General features: G+C 36.4%; 1 protein-coding gene across 1 annotated transcript in view; it reads left to right on the top strand.

The window, feature by feature from the left end:
• Dgkk (diacylglycerol kinase kappa) overlaps window positions 1-19,311 on the top strand; it is a 183,178-nt gene that overhangs the window by 108,425 nt on the left and 55,442 nt on the right. Inside the window, exons 9-12 of the mRNA XM_003461978.1 lie at window positions 5,574-5,757; window positions 6,443-6,551; window positions 7,469-7,608; window positions 8,360-8,441. Of these exons, the coding sequence (XP_003462026.1) occupies window positions 5,574-5,757; window positions 6,443-6,551; window positions 7,469-7,608; window positions 8,360-8,441 (515 nt within the window). The remainder of the gene's footprint in view (window positions 1-5,573; window positions 5,758-6,442; window positions 6,552-7,468; window positions 7,609-8,359; window positions 8,442-19,311) is intronic.

Genomic DNA, 19,311 nt, shown 5'->3' with positions numbered 1-19,311 from the left:
AAGTTTAGATTGATGAATGTTGGTCTTCCTGGTGTATGTCTATGTGGGCATGTTCTCTGTAGCCTCTGTCATAGTTTATGCCAGCTAATCAAAATTGATTTCAGCATTTTAATGATTTCCAAACAATAGACAATGTATAAAAAGGGTTTGTGTGTATTCAGGTGGTCAAAAGAGCCAGGTTATATTACTGGAGACTAATATCAAGGTTGTTCTGAAATCTGAAACATGATCATTGCCCCAGTCTGTTTCAATGGTACTTTGCCAATTCCTCAGCAATAGTGATTTACTGAGAGCTCTACTCACAAGCAGCTTAAAGATTGCAGAGAGATCTACGATATAGGCGTTGCCAGAGCAAAAATTATTGTGAAGTCACAATTTTTTTTAGTCCCAGAGATTGAACTCATGACCTTGCCCTTGCCCTTGCCCTTGCCAGGCAGGCACTTATGCCACTGAGCTAAATTTCTGGCTTGAAGCCACAATCTTGATATAATACAACAATTAAAACTTTAATGTTGCAAATGCTAAATACCAAAGGAATGGTAGAGACACTTAAAGATGAAAGGTATAGAAATGCCAACCATTCATAGAAAGTTGAGCAGAATGAAAATAGTAATAAAATCCATTCAGCAAGAATAAATTGTATCAAGATATTTAGCAATGTTAGAACACAGAAAGCAAAGACAAAGAAAAGTGTTTGTTAAGTTTGATGAAATACATAGGCAGCATGGTGTAAGAGAATTAAAACAAAAGTTACACAACCATGAATTTTAGCCAGTTCCTACCTAGATGACATTCTATGTAAGTTACATTCTATGAGCTCTCCTTTCCCTATCTATAAAAGGAATGACACTTCTAGTTAGGAATTATAATTTATAATATGTTAAGGGACCAAGTATCTAGAAGTATATCCTGAAAGGAGCACAAAACCAAATTCCTGGTCTTCCTTGGTAACTAAATACATAATCTCCTAGCCTAATGAAAACTAGACTCCTTTGGGGTTAATTTTTATATGTACTTTTTCCCTACATCTTTGCTTCTTCAAAAATGAAACTCTTCTTTTTTGCCATCAAGTTGTCCATATGCTTCTCCCATTACTCATAATTAAAGAGTGGGCACTTTCAATATTAAAATCAAATATTACATCTAAAAGGGGCCTGACATTTTTACTACCACTAAGAAATTGAGAAATCTAGTATGCATTTTATTGACATGCTACCATTTCACTAAACCAGGGAAGAGAGATACTGTTCATTAGTTTCAGTTTGCGTATGGTTAGTTTCACTCTGCATATGGTCAATTTCACTTAGTGAATAAAATTTCAAATATTTTACAAAATATTTTAATCCATATTTTCAACTATACTAATTTATTCCCTTCTGATATGAAGAGAGTGCACTGATCCAGGAGTGATTAATAAACTGACACTTCATTCACTTAAAAATTATCCCCACTGTGATGCCATTCACTTCATTGCCAAGAAAGAATCAGCACTGATAGGAAACAAAGGGAAGAGAAAAAGAGTCAATGGTTTCCTTAGACAACAGAAGGGGCAAGGATTCCTGTAGCCATTACAACTGTTTTAGAATGAGACATAGCATATACATATCTGTGTATTCATATGTACTCTCACACATCTCACACAATTCTTTTTCTAACTAATGCAGATACAGATAAATCTTAGTGCATGGAATGAGCCACTCACATGGTTTATATAAGTTTCAGTGTTTAATACAGAACCAAAATAGTGTATTGCGGTGGTTGTCAAATGTGAGCATATATCAGATTAATATGCAAGGCTGAGCTGTAGATATAGCTTTGCAGCAGAGTACTTGCCTAGCATTTGTGAGGCGCTGGACTCAGTTCTCTGGAACATAAAAAAAAGAGAGGGAGGGGGACCTGAAAAGCTTTAAAACACACAGATTTCTAGACCCTACCTTTGGCCTTTTGATTCATTAGACTATGTGGTGCCCAAGAATTTGCATTATTAGAATTTACACTTGATGAGGCATGCTCTGCCATTTACTATTTGACTCTAGACAAGTTACTTAACCTCTGTGTGCTCCACCTGTCATTTCTTTCTACCAATAGGTAATGGCAGTTTTAAATGAGCAAACATGTGTGTGTGTGTGTGTGTGTGTGTGTCTGAGACAGAGTCTCACTATGCACTTCAGTCTGGCCTTGGGCTCACTTTGTAGCCCACGCTGGTCTCAAACGTCCAACAATCTGCCTGCCTCAACCTCCCAAGTGCTGGGATTACAGGAGTCTGCCACCATGCCTGACTGTTAAAGAGGATTTTAAAATATAGAAAGATTAATAATAAGTCAACCTTATGCCAATTTAGCATTCTTTTATAGAGTGAACATGATTAATTTAAGTGGGGTCTGTTAATTCCATGGTTTCAGGCACTGTGATTGTATTAGCAGCTCAAAGAAGCATGATTGTATTAGCAGCTCAAAGAAGTTTTTTGAAAGCTTCTTTCAGGCTATTGACTCATCTGTTAACTAAACCAAATCTCCTAAGCTCTTTTTACACTGAATCCTGCCAAACCAATTTCCTATTATCCTATTCTAATGTAATTTATGTACTTGAGCCTAAAGGCCAAGCTTTGCACTTATTCCTTTCACATTGCATCTGTTGACTTTGGTCCATACTGTTGAGGTCAATTTTTTAACATTGATCTGGTCAACAAGTACCTCTTCCTCCAACTTTGGGGGCATCAAATTTTACAAGCCAACCTTCCATGTTTCTATATGAACTGAATAAAATTGTGAGATAGTATAGAACTCTTGATTAGAGTTAAATCAGCCTTTTCAAAGACAACCCTGTGGGCAAGGTTAGTTACCTAGTTATGAATACAAGAAACATTACTGAATTCCAGCTGATAGTGATACCTATTGTTGCCACCTATTCCCAAGAGTCTCTTGACCAATGTGACATTGCTCATATTTAAATGCTTATTGCTTCTGGAGAAAATGACAGTGCTGTCCCTGTATTCTCCTGGGACTCGCTTCCTGCTGCACTACTTCCTAAGTCTTACCATCTGTGACAAAAAGAGCTTTAACACTAAAGTTCAAGTTGCTTTAATTACAGAATTTTCACTTTATGAGCAGTTTCCATCTTTATGCTGTTATTTTATTAATCATTGCAACATGCTACTACTATACATGTGAAGAGATGAATCTCTGGAGAAGTTAAGATGCTTGCTCTGGGTTAGTAAATAAACTTAGATGGCAACCAGCTATAGGACACAGCTGCAACTTCTTGCAGAAGCATACCACAGAAAGCAGCCCATACTCCAACTGCCAAATGATTGTTTTTAAATATTTGGGCTACACCTTCATGGTTATTTAACTTACAGCTAGTAAGTCCCTTTTTCCTACTTCTTAATTTAATTCTTTACTGGTTAATATGTTCACATAGGTAATGTAATGATTTTTTGAAGATGCACATGTATTATTTAGAAAAAAAATATTGTTGCTATTCTTTCTCTGGTCTTCTCAATCTTCTACAGCCCTCTAACTCACTTTGCATTCTTTTGGTTGAGTAAAGAGAAAGAAAATTTTAAAAATACTACCTTATACATCTTATGGCCTTAGTAGTCTTAGCTTGATCTCAATTTATCTGACCTCATCTGCTACTCTTCTCATCACTCACTCTATAACAGCCATGCTAGTGAAGAGTTTGGGGTTCTCAAATACCCCAGTCTCGCTTCTCAGGGTCCTAGCACTCCTTGCCCAAAACACCTTTCTCCCCATATAGTTGCATTAGTCATACCCTCACCTCATAAGCTTCGTCTTGCATGTCATCTTCCCAGAGACTGACTCCTGAAGACTTGTTTAAATAACAATCTCCATTCCCTTTTTCCTGGCTTTATTGTTCTTCACACACATTATTTCATATGTATTTATTATAGTCTAGCTTCTTTTATTAAACCATGAGGTACACAGGAGTAAAGGCTGTTTCTATTTTGTCTATCATTGTATTCTCAGAGCATAAATCAGGACAGGCACAGTGAGGCATGGTGATGCATGCTTATAATTCCAGCTATTCAGGAAGGTGAGGTAGGAGGATCATAAGCTTAAGGACAAACTGGGAAACTTAACAAGACTCTGTCTCAAAATTAAAAGGGCTGGGTTTATAATAAATCAGAACTCCCTGAGTTCAATCTCCAGTACATACACATACATACATACATACATACATACATACATACATACACAGGCACCGAGAATGCCCTTAATATGTATTTGTTGAATGAGTAAATGAGTGGAACTATTGTTCCATAATATACTACCTTTTGTTTAAAAATAGTGATACAGGTGAGACTGTGTTTTTGTTTTGTTTTCTTTATTTTTTTTAATTTTTTACAGATAGTACTTTGAGCAGGGAAGCAATTACTTTCAAGCTATACCACTTCAAGCTTCCCTGGCCAGTGAGTGAGAATTGGTGCATAGAGGAAACCTGCCTTAGATTTTTCCAGGCCAAATAGTCAGGCTTCCTTTCACCTATATTATAACAAATGAGACATCTTAACCCACCGTTCCCACACGGTAGTGAACCAAATGGCTTTTGCCCTATGTACTTACTTTTTGCTGAGGCATCCCTGTCAAGCCATGAGCTCAGATGTTTGGAGACTTCTGTTTGCCCAGCATCTCTCTCCTAGGGGGCCTTTGTTGTGGCCTATCTTCCTGCTGACAAGCTTTAAGACAGCCTGAGCTAGCAAGGCTATATCTATTTAGCCTGTTATCTATTTCTTCATGGATAACAACAGTGTTTGAGATTATGAAAAACCTCTCTTGTTGAGTAAACTTCCCTATAGTCTTGTTCGCCCATGGAAACTAAACTAACAAAGATTTCTTTATTAAAATACTAAAGAAATCATTAAAGCTCTTTGCTTCACTTCAGGATGCAATATTGTAAGCTTTTCCCTCCTTTTTTTTTTTTTTTTCCTATCTCCCCTGATGTGGTGTCCTCTCACTGTGAGAACAGAACTAACCCAGGCAGAGGAAGACTAATTGGGATGCTGGTCTTTTCGTAGGCTCCCAACCCTCTTCTTCTTTTTCCCACTCAGTTTTACTAATTCTTGCTTGTGTCACCGATTTTTTTGTTATTCCTTGTATTCCAACATACTCATGTGTTTGTGTGTGTGACCTTAGCTTGAAGTCAAGGACTATGACTAGCATCAAGCATGATGTTTGGCATGTAATTGTTGCTCAGAAAGTATTTTTTGCCTAGAAACAGCTAGCAAATGACTGTTAAAACCCTCTGATCAGTGTCTTTATTTTCTTTCTGCCCCTCAATCTCACAAGACTGGATCAAATTTTCTTGCAAAATGTGATGCTAACTCATATTTCATTTTCATCTCAATGACGTAATTTGTCATTTTCTCTCCCTTCTTCTCTTTTTTCCTGTCCTTCTTCCCTTCCCCTTTCCCTTCTTTCCTTCTTCCCTTCTCCCCATCCTCTCCTCTTCCCCTCTTCCCCCTCCCCTCCTCCTCCTTCTTCTTCTTCTTCCTCTTCCTCTTCCTCTTCTTTTTCTTCTTCTTCCTATTCTTTTTCCTGTGTGTATATCAGGCCAGCTAGTAGTATCTTCAGACTTCTGGAATCTTGACTGGCCATCTGCCTGTTCGTGCCCCTTGCTCATCTTCGTCAACTCCAAAAGCGGCAATTGTCAAGGGATCATCTTCCTCAGAAAATTCAAGCAATGTCTTAACCCATCTCAAGTGTTTGACCTTTCGAAGGGTGGACCTGAAGCAGGGTAAGCACAGTGAAAGAGATGCAATTGGGCATATGGAAGCAACTCCTAGCTCCATGAGTTCTTAACTAGGAATAACTTCTGAAATCTGTCTTTGTGCATGGACAGGACCTATTCCTCAAGACAGGACACAAATACATATCTCTAGAGTATTTAGTTTGACTGATTGGGAGACTTTTAGCCTTCTTCTAGAAATCTCTTAGCTTACAGCCTACTCTCAAATTTATTTCACCTTTTCTGGTTGGAAGAGATAAAATTGTATGCTCTGACCTCAGAAGAAGAAGCAAAAACAATATAGCTGCCAATCATTCTTTTTCCTGGCAATTCTTTCATGACTATAAGCCTGTTTTACCTGAGGATCATTTGGCTGCTCAATTAAGTTACTATGAGCCACTGGCCACAAGACTGCATAGCATTCTTCCTGTTCCCCAGCAAATGCATTTGGGATTTTTATGGCTTGTAGAGTAAGATTGAGCACAAAAGAGTGTGAGTTGAGAAAATGCCTGATCTCTGGGATCACTTATGGGAAATTGCCTGTGGTTCTAGGTACAACAGAGTTAGAAACCAAGACATCAAAGACAAGTAGCCCGCTATCAAGGTGCTAAATCAGCAGTAATTGTGTCCTGAAATATTGTAGGAACCATATAACCAAGCTGTTCAAATGATTGTTACCCTTTCTTCCTTTCAGGCTGTGTATGTTTAAGAACTTTGCTCGCTTTCGTATTTTGGTTTGTGGCGGAGATGGCAGTGTGAACTGGGTCCTGTCTCGGATTGATGCGTTTGGATTACATGAAAGGGTAAGTCCCAGGTTTAGCCCCTGATAGAAATAATAGGGGTGTGGAATTGTTTGTCCCATGAAGTCCCAAGTCTTCATTCTCCCTGTTTATGAAATACATGTTTCCCGTGGTTTTAATAGATAACCTGACAAATCTAAGCCAGCTCACCCAGAGCATTTTCTGATTGTTTACCTATATGAAGGAGAAGTGAAGTAGTTGATTGAAAGAATGTGTAGTGCCCATTCTGTACGGTTCAAAGTGAAGTGCTAGGCTGGGTGTAGTGGTGCACACATGTGATCCCAGCACTTGAGAAGCTAAGGTAGGAGGATTGTCGTGAGTTAAGGCCAGCCTCAGTTACATAGTGAGCTCAAGGTCAGACTGAACTTCATAGTGAGACTCTGTTTTAAAAAAGCAAAAACAAAAATAAAAACAAAACAAAGTGAGGAACTGAAGGAGAAGAATGCAAGCAATTTTTTGAAGAAGCCATACACAGTATGTAGCCTCCAATTTCCTTCTTCTCCTGAGGGTACTGATTTTTCTTCTGAGCCTCAAGAGTGGCAGGATCTTTCCTCTACCTGTCTCCCATCTGTATCCCACTGTTGCTCTTCTAACTCCAGTAGCTTTGTCTTCTGAGATACTACACCTATTTGGTCCACCAAATAGAAACTTGTAGTTATATCTCTGTTTTACAAACATGTCTGTAACTCTGGGCATATCCTAATAACTTTAGTAAGTAAACTTTGCATTGCTAAGAGTGGAGTCTAACTCCTTAGTGAAAATTTCAATCCACTTCCTATTTACACTTCTTAGAATCTGAAGTCCCTCACAGCAACTGGCTTGAAGGCCATAATTTTCCCCAAAGAACACTTGGGTTCTTTCATGAGTAAAGCTTGATAGAAGGACTGTTTGAAACAGGTGCCTCCTTTTTGTTCTTGCAGTGCCAGTTGGCAGTCATCCCACTTGGAACCGGCAATGATCTGGCTCGTGTCTTGGGTTGGGGTGCATTCTGGAACAGAAACAAATCACCACTAGACATCCTCAGCAGAGTAGAACAGGCAAGCATGAGAATTCTAGACAGGTGAGTCCTCAAAAGACCAAGTTCATTTATTTGCCACTTTTGGTCCCATACTAATTACTCCCAGTTACATCATCTCAATCAGGGCCCCATTTCCTTTCTGGTTTCAGTGCATGGAAGTTTGAGGGAAGGGTTTGTCACCTTCAAATATGACTAAAGTTCTTCTTCAAACCTAAAAGATCCTAGAGCATAGATAAATTTCAAGGATTCTAGAAGCTTCTTTTAAATTGCATAGTCACTTACCTATGTAAGCCATTTTTTTTCTTGATAAGGCATCTATGATGTCATCAGAGTCTCAAGAAATTTTTAGTGAGGAGGAAATTCAGCCCTAGTTGACTTAGATTATTTCTGCTCTACAGAAGAGAAAGTACTGCCATTCTATCTTCTAAAAGGAAAACAAAAAGACTTTCTATGACTGTTTGATTCTTGAATTCTCATAAAGATAAGTCGTGGGAAGGGAACTGGTATATGTCTTTTACAAAGGTATGACATTACCTCTGGTTGGGAAAGCATTGGTTTTTGACAACCATGGGGATCCTAGAGGTCACAATGTGGAGTCCCTTCTCCCAGTGTACCTAGAGATCAGTTTGCCATATGTTGTGTTAATATGCCTTATAATACACCTTGTCCCAATACATAAACTTTTTGACTGCTTTCATGATCTGTGAAGCATTTATTCTCATAATAATAGCAAAACCCTAATAATAACTCATAATAAAGCAAAACCCTAAATATCTCTTAAACCTCATTTCAGATGGAGTGTGATGATCCGTGAGACTCCAAAACAAATTCCATTGCAAAAAGAACAGGTTACAATGGACATACCAAGATTTGAGGTAACTACTTTCTAGCTGTAATTCCAGCATCTTTATTACAAATGAAATAATAGACAATGCCGAGAGAGAAGCTTTTGTATTTCCATGGGCTTGATAAGGGTGAGATCATCAAGCATTATGAACATGACAGACAGCAGCTATTTATTAAGAATATGTCAATCATTGGAAATATAATTCATTCAACCATTTATTTATCCATGCATTCAATGTATTTACAGGGTAACTATAGGGTGACATACAATCATCTTCAAAGTACTTACATGTACATATTGGAGCTTGATTTTTTTCTAAACCCCTTCCCCTTCCCTCCCACTCTCCCATACTAATTCCTCTACCCACTTTTTCATACTGTTTAAAATTATTTGTCTTAGATCAAGTTATGGTGTATAAGTTTATATTAATTGGGATTGATAGGCTCCTGTTCATAGCATATCTTTATTCTTATTCCTCCTTCCCCACCTCCTCACATCTTGTCTTTATTCCCTTGGAACACTTCCCTAATGCAAGAGATCCATTCCCTTGTCCCAATCTATCCATCTTATTTCATTGTCTTTGTACTATGCCTTACTCAGATGAAAGATGTCATATGGCATTTAAGCCTGTGTATCTAATTTATTTCACTTAACATTTTATTTTCTAGGTACATCCATTTTTCTACAAATGTCTCAAATTTGTCATTCTTTATAGCTGAGTGATATTCATATATATGCATCACATTTTGTTTATCCAATCACTTTTTGATGGATATACAGGCTGCTTTTAGTATTTAGCTATTAGGAGTTATGCTGCTAGAAACATTGTTGTGCATGCGTTGCTCTAACATGATGCCTTAAGGTCTTTGGGGAAGATACTTAGCAGAGGGTTAGCTGGCTTGTGTAGAACTTCTAATTTCAATTATGAAAAACATCTCTATTCTGGTTTGAATAATGGTTGTACTGGTTGACACTCCCACCAAGAATAAAGGAGGGTTCCTTTTTAACCATAGTGATACCAGCATTTATTACTGCTTGATTTCCTAATAATTTCCAGTCTTTCCAGTGTATGATGGAAACTTCCAGCTGTTTTAATTTGCATTTCTCTAATGGCAAGACATGTTGCATGTTTTTTCATATGTTTATTGACCATTTGTATTTCTTCCTCTGTGAAATGTTCATTTCTCTTGCTCATTTCTTGACTTGGTCTTTCACTTTAGGTGTTTGCTTTTTTTATTTTAAAAAGGATAAAACCAAGGAAAACAAAACACAATAAAACCAATCAAAACAAACCAGTGTAAATGATACAGGACTTCAAAACAGTACAAAATCAACAATAGTTACCATAATGCCTCTTGTTGTCTTTAAAATAGGTGCGGATACTTTCAGACACAGTAAAGATCAAACAGAATAGAACAGAATAAAACCAATAAAAACAAAATGATGGCTGCAATAAAGGACTTCAAAACAAGACAATAGTGAATCCAAAATGGCTACCATAATATATCTTGCTATCATTGAAAAAGCTGCTCATGCCATCAGATACAACAAAATAAAACAGAATAAAACCTAACCCAACAGAACAATGAAAATGATACAGGACTTTAAAAAAAAGATAATAGGGAATTAACAATGCTAACACCTTCAGAAAGAGATCCCCCGTAGATGACACATTGCTTACCATTATCCTCTGAATTAATTTTTTTAGTTCTTTGTATATTCTAGATATTATTACTCTGCCTAAAGAGTAACTGGCAATTTTTTCCCATTCTATAGGTTGTTTATTCACTCTACTGATTGATTCTTTTTCTGTACAGAACCTTTTTAGTTGATATAATGCCATTTGTTAATTCTTGCTGTTATTTCTCGTGTAACTCAAGTTCTGATTAGAAAATCCTTTCCTACAGCTATATCTTCAAGTGTTTTACCTATTTTATCTCCACAAAAGTTTAATGATTATGTTTTAATGATTAGTTTTTTATCCATTTTTATTTTAATCATTATTGGTGAGAGAGAAGGGTCTAGTTTCAATCTCCTGCAAACAGATAACCAATTTTCCCAACACCACTTGTTGAATACACTATCTTTCCTCCAATCTATACTTTTGAATCTTTTGTCAGAGATAAAATAGCTAAATGTGTCTGGTGAAGTTTCTGAATCCTTAGTTCTGTTCTATTGATCCATGCGTTCATTTTTTTTCCCCCAGTACAATGCTGTTTTTATCACTATTGCCTTGCAGCGGAACTGGAAGTCAGGTATTCTGCCTGCTTTGCTCTTATTGATCAAAATTACTTTTGCTATTCTGGCTTTCTCCTTGTTCCATATGAATTTTAGGATTGTTTTCTTTAGATTTGCAGAGTAAGCTCTTGGTATTTTGATTGGAACTGCTTCAAATCTGTATTACAGTTTTGGGAGCATGACTGTTTCGAAAGTATTAGTTCTACCTATCCAGGAGCAGGGGCATTTTTCCTGATGTCCTCTTCAATCTCATTCTGCAGGGTTTACTTTGTAGAGGCCTCTCATTTCCTAGTTAGGTTAATTCCTAGATTCTTCATTTTTCATGAAGCTACTGTGAATGATACTGTTTCCAGAATTTCCTCCTCATCCTATTCATTGTTGGTGTATACAAATGTTAATGATTTTTATGTGTTGATCTTGTATCTTGCTGCTTTGCTAAAGTTGTGTATTACTTCTGTGTGTGTGTGTGTGTGTGTGTATTACTTCTAAGAGGTTTTTTTTGGTGGAGTTCTTTGATTTCCTATGTAGAATGTCATGTCATCTATAAATAATGGTAATTTGAATTCTTCTCTTTCTCTATGTATCCATTTTATTTCTTTCTCTTGTCAAATTGTTCTGAGTAATGTCATCTGCAAATGATAATTTGAGTTCTTTCTCTCCTTTGTGTATCTACTTTATTTCTTTATCTTAATTGCTCTGATTAATGTTTCAAGTACTATGTGTAATAGAAGGTTTGATCATAGACATCCTTATCTTGTTCCTGATTTTAAGAGCAGTGCTTTTAGTTTTTCCACATTTGGTATGATACTAGATATTGGTTTGTCATAAATAGCCTTTATCATATTCAGGTATGGCCCTTATGTATCTGTTGTCTTCCTGGCTTTTATAATGTAAGGGTTTGGATTTTGTTGAAAGATTTTTTTCTGTCTATTGATATGACCGTGTGTGTGTGTTATCTTGCTTCTATTTATCTGGTGCATTACACCCATTGGCTTACATATGTTGAACCATCCCTGTATCTGTGGAATGAAACCTACTTAATTATAAAGTATCAACTTTTTGATAATGCACTGCATTCTGTTTGATAATATTTTAGTGAGAATTTTTGCAGCTGTATTTATTTAAGCATATAATTCTCTTGATTTACTTGGGTCATTATCTGGTATCTGGATCAGGTGACACTGCCTTCCATAAATGAATTTGGTAGTACTCTATCATTTTCAATTTTTTGAAGAACTTTAGTATTGGCAAATACATCCTTAAAACTTTTGTAAAATTCTGTAGTGTATGCAATAGGCTCTGAGCTTTTACTAGTTGGTAGGTTATGACCAAATCAAATTCATTGCTTGTCATTGGGTTGTTAAACATGTTTATGTCTTCTTGGGTTAGTTTTGGATGTTTGTATATATCTGTGAATCTGTTATTATTGTTGTAGGGGGAAACAAACTCAGGACCTCGAGTTTGTCAGGCAGGCACTTATGCCACTGAGCTACATCCAGTCCAATCTGTCCACTTTTTAAAATTTTGATAGTTGATTGGAATATAATTTTTCAAAGTAGTTACTGTGTTCCACTGGATTTCCACAGTGTCTTTTGTGATTGCACCTATTTCATTTCTAATTGCATTGACTAGAGTCATTTCTCTTTTTCTCTTATCTTTTTTTATTTTTTCTTGTGAAGAAAGAGCTCTTAGATTAGTGTTTTTTTTTTTTTTTTTTTTGGTACTGAGAATCGAACTCAAGACTTCGTGTTTGCCAGGCAAGCACTTATGCCACTGAGCTAAACATGCAGCCCCAAGATTAGTTGATTTTTTAACAATTTTTTTTAGTCTTAATTTCATTGATTGGAGTTCTCATCTTTATAATTCCCCTTAATTTTGATTTGGGGTTGATTTGTTTTTTTTCAAGTAGCTTAAACTTTCTCATAAGTATTTATTTAGGCTTGCTCTTTTTTACCTGATGCATGTATTGATTGCAATGAATTTTGCTGTTAGGACTGCTTTTATAGCACCTCAGAGATTTTGTTGAGTTGTACAGTCATTGTCACTAACTTGCAGAATTTTTAAATTTTCTTCTATAATTCCTTCTGTGTCACGTAGGTTCTATGTGACACATAAGAATATGCTGCTAATTTTCCAGGAGCATTTGCCTTTTCTGAAATATCATCTGTTGTTAATTTCTATTTTCATTGCACAGTGGTAGAATAGTATGCATGGGGTAACTTCTATTCTTTTATACTTACTTAAGCAGGCTTTGTGGGCCAGTGTTGATCTATTTTGGGAAAGGTATGTGGTGCTGAAAAGAATGCATACTCTGTTGAAGAGGGGTGGAATTTTCTTTATGTGTTGTTAAGTGTATATGTTCAAGGCCGTGATTCATTTTTGAAATTTCTTTATTGATTTTTTGTTAGTTGACCTGTCTCTTTGTGAAAGTGGGGTGTGAAAACTCCCTGCTATGATAATGTTAATGTCTATTTGACCTTTTTAATTTCAGCTTTTTTATTTTATGACAGTAAGTTCTCCAGTATTTGGTGTATACGTTTATTTATGCTAATTCTTCTTGTTGTATTGCTCTTTAACTAGTATGTAGTGACCTTTGTCTCTTCTAATCAGTTTTACCTTGAAGTTTACCACGTCTGATATTAGAATTGATATCCCTACTCTCTTTAGAGGTCCTGGAGCATGAAATGTTGTTTTCCATCCTTAGATTTTTAGTCTGTTAATTTTTTTTTTTTTTTTTGATTAATGAGTTTCTTTAATGCAATGGAGTTTGGGATTCTGTTTTTGATCCAGTTGGCCAGTCTGTGTCTTTTGATTGGAAAGTTGAGGTTATTAACATTTAGGGATATTACTGAGACATGTTGGTCATTTATACAAATCATGCCTTTTCTTATCTGTTAATGGATCTTATGTTTTTCTTTTCCTGATGTTTTTATTGCTGTTTATCCATTGACTTTGCTAATTTACTCTGCTTTAAATTGTTTCCAGCTCATTTTTTTCTATTGAGAATATTCTTAGGTATTTTCTCTCAAACTGGTTTAACACTTACCTATCTTCTGAGCTGGTCTTTTTCACGGAAATACCTTATTTTTCTCCTCTATTTTAAAGTATAGTTTTGCTGGGTAATTTAATTTGGGTTGGAAATTATTTATTTTAAATACTTTAAATACTACCCTCCAAGCTCTCTGGCCTTCGAAGTTTGTGCTGAGAAGTCTAATGAGATAGACAATTCTTTTTAAGGAAACAAGAGACATCGTTGATAACCATTGTTGATAACCTTGTACTCTGTTTTACATCATGTGCTATGTCTACCCTTGGTTTTGACTGACAGTTTGTTTTGCCATATTTGACTTTATTCTCTCCCCCCCCCAAAAAAAGTAATAAGAACTAAGGAGTAATAAAATCCAAAATGTGTAAATTTTGTTGTAAAAAAGAGAGGGGAAAAAAAAAGAGCTCTAACAGATATAACAGCAAGTGTGTTTAGGGGTGTTAAATAGCTGACTATATTAATGTTTTTGGATCATTGAACACAGCTGTTCGCTGTCTCACTGTTTGAATGTCCACTTTGTATTCTTTGATACTGTGATTTGAGCAACTATTTCTAAGATGATAATACGTAATCTATTAACAGGTGATTTCTTACTTTTTTTTTTTTTTGTAGTTCTGTATTACGTGTACCCTTACACCGCTTTGTTTTGTTTTGTGTTTTTATCTTTTTCCTTTTAAATAAAATTTAAAAAAAGAAGTCTATCGCGCAATTGGTTTACGTTTGTAGATGATTTTTTGTTTTTATATGACTACCTTTAAAATTGGTATTTTTTGCTGAATATCTGTGAACTTAATGAGGATATGCCTTGTTGAACTTCTTCTTTCATCATAATTGCTTGGTGTTCTAAATGTATCACTTGTTTATATTTTATAATCTTTTCTTTTTCATTTTTTTCAAATCCATTTTATTTCAAAGAGAAAAACATAAAATCTTTTCTTATATTTGGGAAATTTTCTCATGAAGTTTCTATATACGTATTAGTAAATACATCTGTGCCATCTTCTTTTTCTCTAGCTCTGATTGATCTTAATTTTCTTGTTCTCCTATAGCATTTGTTGGACAGTCTTATCTTGTTCTCTTATTGTCTTTTTAGCTTTTGTGAGCACTTTATCATAATTCACTGTTTTGCCCTTGATATCAGACACTCTTCACACTGGTCATTTCTACAGTGTATGAATTCTATACTGTTTTTCATTTATCCTTGTTGAATCTGTTGTTCAAATTTTGTACTATTTTGGTTAGCTCATCCAATTTTTTACCGTAGGCATACCTTAAATTCCCATGGCATGGTGAGTGTAAATGCTATAAACTTTTGGTTTATTTGTTCTCTAAATTCATCTATTTTCTTCAGCTTTTCTAATAACTGTTCATAGATCTCTGATATCTGATGTTTTCCTTTTCCCTTTTTGGTCACTTGTTCTGCCTTGAGCTGAAGGGGTTAGGAGATTTTCTATTTGCTTCTGTCCTCATTCATATATATATATATATATATATATATATATATATATATATATAATTATATCTGGCTCCCTCCTTTTTTGTCCTCCCCTTTTTGGAGGTGGATGCATTTTGCAAGTGGGGACTAGAGACATAAGAGGAATTTGTGGCCTGTATCAAGATTTTTAGTACGACATTGCCTCTTTATGAATAATTTTCAGTTTTGTATGTCCAGTGCTAGTAGTTACTCCACTTATTTACTTTAAATGTTTGCATGCAGTCTGTGCATATATGTTGCCAGAAATGTAGAAATTCTTACAAATTCTTATTACAGTATCTACAGAGTCAATTTAAAATACTTTTATATGGTAGCTCTTGAAGTTATTCTCCCCCAACTTTGTCTGTTCTCTACCCACACCACAACAGTTTATTATTTGTGGTTGCCGTACAGTGTGGCAGGTAAGGTGGAATGGAGAGAATGGTAGGTGGTTAGATGAGTAGCATTAGATACTAAAGGGGAGATTTGAAGGGGAGAGTATTGGTAGATAAGAAGAAAAGTTTGATGTGTGTTCTGATTTTATTGAAATACTTTTAGTTAAAAGTTGAAAGTATAGTATGAAGGGTTTCAGAGGATATTTTTTGTGAGGACAAGGTTAAGATATGGTAGAAATTGATTCAATTTGTAGTTAGGGAATGTTATGTGGTTATCAGAAACTTGTTTATGGGGAAGACAGTATGATAGTTAAACAGGAGACAAAAACTTTGGATATGGAGGATTGGAAATCATACTAGGGAATACAGGAGTGACTGTGAGAGAAGTCCACTGGATTTAAGCAATTGGGGAGAGGAGTTTGCATGATTGGGAAAAGAATAAAGAAATAGGGGCTGGGGATTTAGCTCAGTGGCATAAGCACCTGCCTTGCAAGTACGTGGTCATGATTTCGATCCCTGGTACCAATAAAAAAATAAAGAAATATGTTAATAGTATTGTCTCCTGGGTTTGAGGAGGGGAAACGACCTAAAAAGCTGGGGCACAGGGGAAACCTAGAGACCTGTTAAGTCAAAACCATTGCACAAATATCCAATAACCTAATAAACTCATGAAATCAAAAGAGAACATAACACAACCCCACTTTACTAAACAAATGAAGAAATATACAGAAGATTAAACCAATAAGATGTCCAATGGGAACACAGATTAGATATTCCAATAAGACTTTGCATATGTGATTCCCAAGCAGCTTCTTTTCGAGCAGCTGAGTACTCAAACGCCAATAATAACTTGAATACTTCCACTGCAATACTCAAGTTACGTCAGAATCTAGACCTCTTTTTGCCAGGTCGCAGGCATTCTTGCAGAGTGTAATTCAGTCTAAATTCTTGGATCAGGAGCTCCTGCTGTCCCTCTCCCTGAATGTGATGGTGGATTTGGCACAGACCTTCACTGACTCTCAATTGTCTGCTGAGTCATAATTATTCACGTGGAATCAACGCGACTACAGTAGTAACAAGCTAATTTGTTTCAGTGAAATCTTACAGGGATAGTTGAGAAACAATAATACCATAAGACCCTGACTTTGGTCTCCCTTTAGCTCAGAGAAGGAATTCACAGCTAGAATATAAGCATTATAACAATCCAAGTCTTGATCCACCATTAATGTGCTCTAAATATGATGGCTGTGTCTCTTCTACTGGTGAAAAACAATAGTCAATAGCAATTTTAAAGAACTGGTTATCTAAAACCCAGGACATTGGAAGATCTGGTAATGGCAGGGGGGGAAGAGAAGAGAAATAGAGAAAAAAGAAAAAATGTTTAAATCCTCTGCTTTGTGACATAAGAAGGTAGAAATAAGAGGGGGGCAAAGAGTCCTATTTATGTTAAGGATATGTCATTTAGAAAGGGATAATGGGGAAAACTGTGTACAGCATTGCTCATCATAAATGAGAGTGGTGAGAAGTTCTATGATTAATGTAAATATTGGGCAGAAAGTTTAAGGGAAACAATTGAAAAGATGGAGAGAAGAGAAAAGTAAAATTGAGAAATAAAACACAGGAGAAAGAGGTCAAAGAGATATGAGTAAAAATAAGAGAGATATAAAATGAACTTGGGAGAACTCTCTTACCCTTTATAAACTATATTGGTAGGAAAAAAGAAAACAAACATAAAATCAAGCAAAGCACAGATACACAGACATCCACTTGAAAGAGAATAGTGTAAAATAATGGGGAAAAAGTATGGGGGAAAGGAATATACAGAAGGAGAAAACCAGCAAGGAGTAAAAAACAAAGAAAATTTTTTGAAAACGTAATTTCAAAAGTACAAAAAGTGAAAAAAATACAGTCAAATAAAGAATAGTAGAAGAAATTTTTCAAGTGTTTTGGACATGTGGCTACTTTGCTCAGGCTCTTTTAAGGAGTGGAGCTCCAGGCAGGGTAGAACACTGCTGGGTGTAGAGGTTTGCTAACAATGAGAACAAGGCAACAATGTGAACTTCCAGTCCTGTGTAGCTCAGCTAAAACTGGGGAGGTGATCACGTAGCTCCTGCCTCACCAAAGGACTCCCTCCAGGCTGCTCCCGATTTCCTTTCCCATGACTATCCTTCCCTAGTCCATTCTGGTAACTTAGCAGTGTGAAGCAACCACAGAAGAGTTCTGTGACCAAAGTTCAAACAGCCAACCCTTTAATACAGCTTCTGCTCTGTGCAACTTGGGCACCACACTGCAGTCATTCACCCAACACTGACTGCATGTGGAGACCATGCTGTGCCCAGTGCACTTGTAACACCCCATGTAGCCCTCAGTTGCCTGAGACCTGGTGTTTGGTGTCAGACAGACTCTAGCGAGTCTAGGATTGGAGCAGTGTAATAAGAGTTCAGTGTAGGATCAAGGGAACCTGGAGTGCTGAGTATGGGCTCACACTGGACCAGTGTTAGCTCTGTATGCCAGATGAATTCCCCAGTTTGCTCAAGATAAACTGTGAGCTCCAAGCCATGACTTAGTTGTGCTGAGGATCCATTATAGAAGACTCTCAACGTAGGAAGAAGTTGCTTGTTCATCTGCTCAGAGTCTGAGAATAAAGGGGCAGGTTGTGGAAAGAAGCAACTTCTTAGTCACTCAACTTTGGTGTATGACAGTGAAAAATGCTGCCAGGCAACGTCCTCTATTTGGAGAAAGTACAGTGAAACTAGAGCCATATACCCCAAGACTATCCTGTGTGGCTTGACTCTACTGCACTACTTGGATCCCGCCAGCTATTGAGGAACTTTTCAGAATGGCAGTTCTTGTGCTGGGTGTAGGTTGGGGATCCTCAGTAAGTGCTGTTAAACTGCTTTGATTCTTTTAAGCTCCCATGTGTATATTTTCTTTAACCTACAAGTCTCTTTTTTTTAATTGATTTTTTGCATTGGGGTATATGTGCCTCCACTTCTTCCAGTTACCTGTTTCTTTAGTTGATTTTCTCTCCATCTCTCTGATGCAACTCTTCTATTCAGCCACATTGAAAACAGCTCATTTTTTCAATCAGGACTTTTATTGTTGGGAAGCTAATACTTTGAGTCCATTATATATATTCCAGATATTAGTCCTCTGTCTGAGAACTTGGCAAATATTTTGCCCACTCCATAGGTCATCTTTTCACTCTTTGGTTGTTTCTTTTGCTGAGCAGAAGTTTTTGATTTGATATCTTGTCATTTGTCGTGTTTTGGTGTTCTTTCTCATGCAGCTGGGGTTCTGCTCATACATTCCTTGCCTATGCCTATGTCTTCAGGAGTTTTACTTCTATTATCTTCCAGCAGATTCAGTGTTTCTATTTTTATATATAGATTTTCTATCCATATTGATTTGATTTCAGGACAGAATTGGAGAAACGGGTCTAAATTCATTCTTCTGCATATGGATAACCAGTTTGCACAGTGCGATTTGTTTTTTAAAAAAATTATCTTCTCATATGTTTTTGGCTTTTTTTGCAAAAAAAAAAATCAGATAGTTGAAGGTGAATGAAGTGGTTTCTGCATCCCCAATTCTGTTCCACTGATCTACACATCTGTTTTTGTGCCAGTATCATGTTTTTTTTTTAAATCATTGTAGCTTTGTAATGTAACTATAAGTCCAGGATTGTGGTGATTGCGGCTTTGCACTTATTGTTCAACATTACTTTGGCTCTTTTGAGTCTCCTCCA

Source organism: Cavia porcellus, unplaced genomic scaffold, assembly GCF_034190915.1.
Source record: "Cavia porcellus strain 051 isolate PalLab524CR breed Dunkin Hartley unplaced genomic scaffold, mCavPor4.1 scaffold_3, whole genome shotgun sequence".
Classification (NCBI taxonomy): Eukaryota; Metazoa; Chordata; class Mammalia; order Rodentia; family Caviidae; genus Cavia; species Cavia porcellus.
The sequence above is the reverse complement of the archived record's forward strand: the minus strand, read 5'-3'. Positions and strand labels throughout refer to the sequence as shown.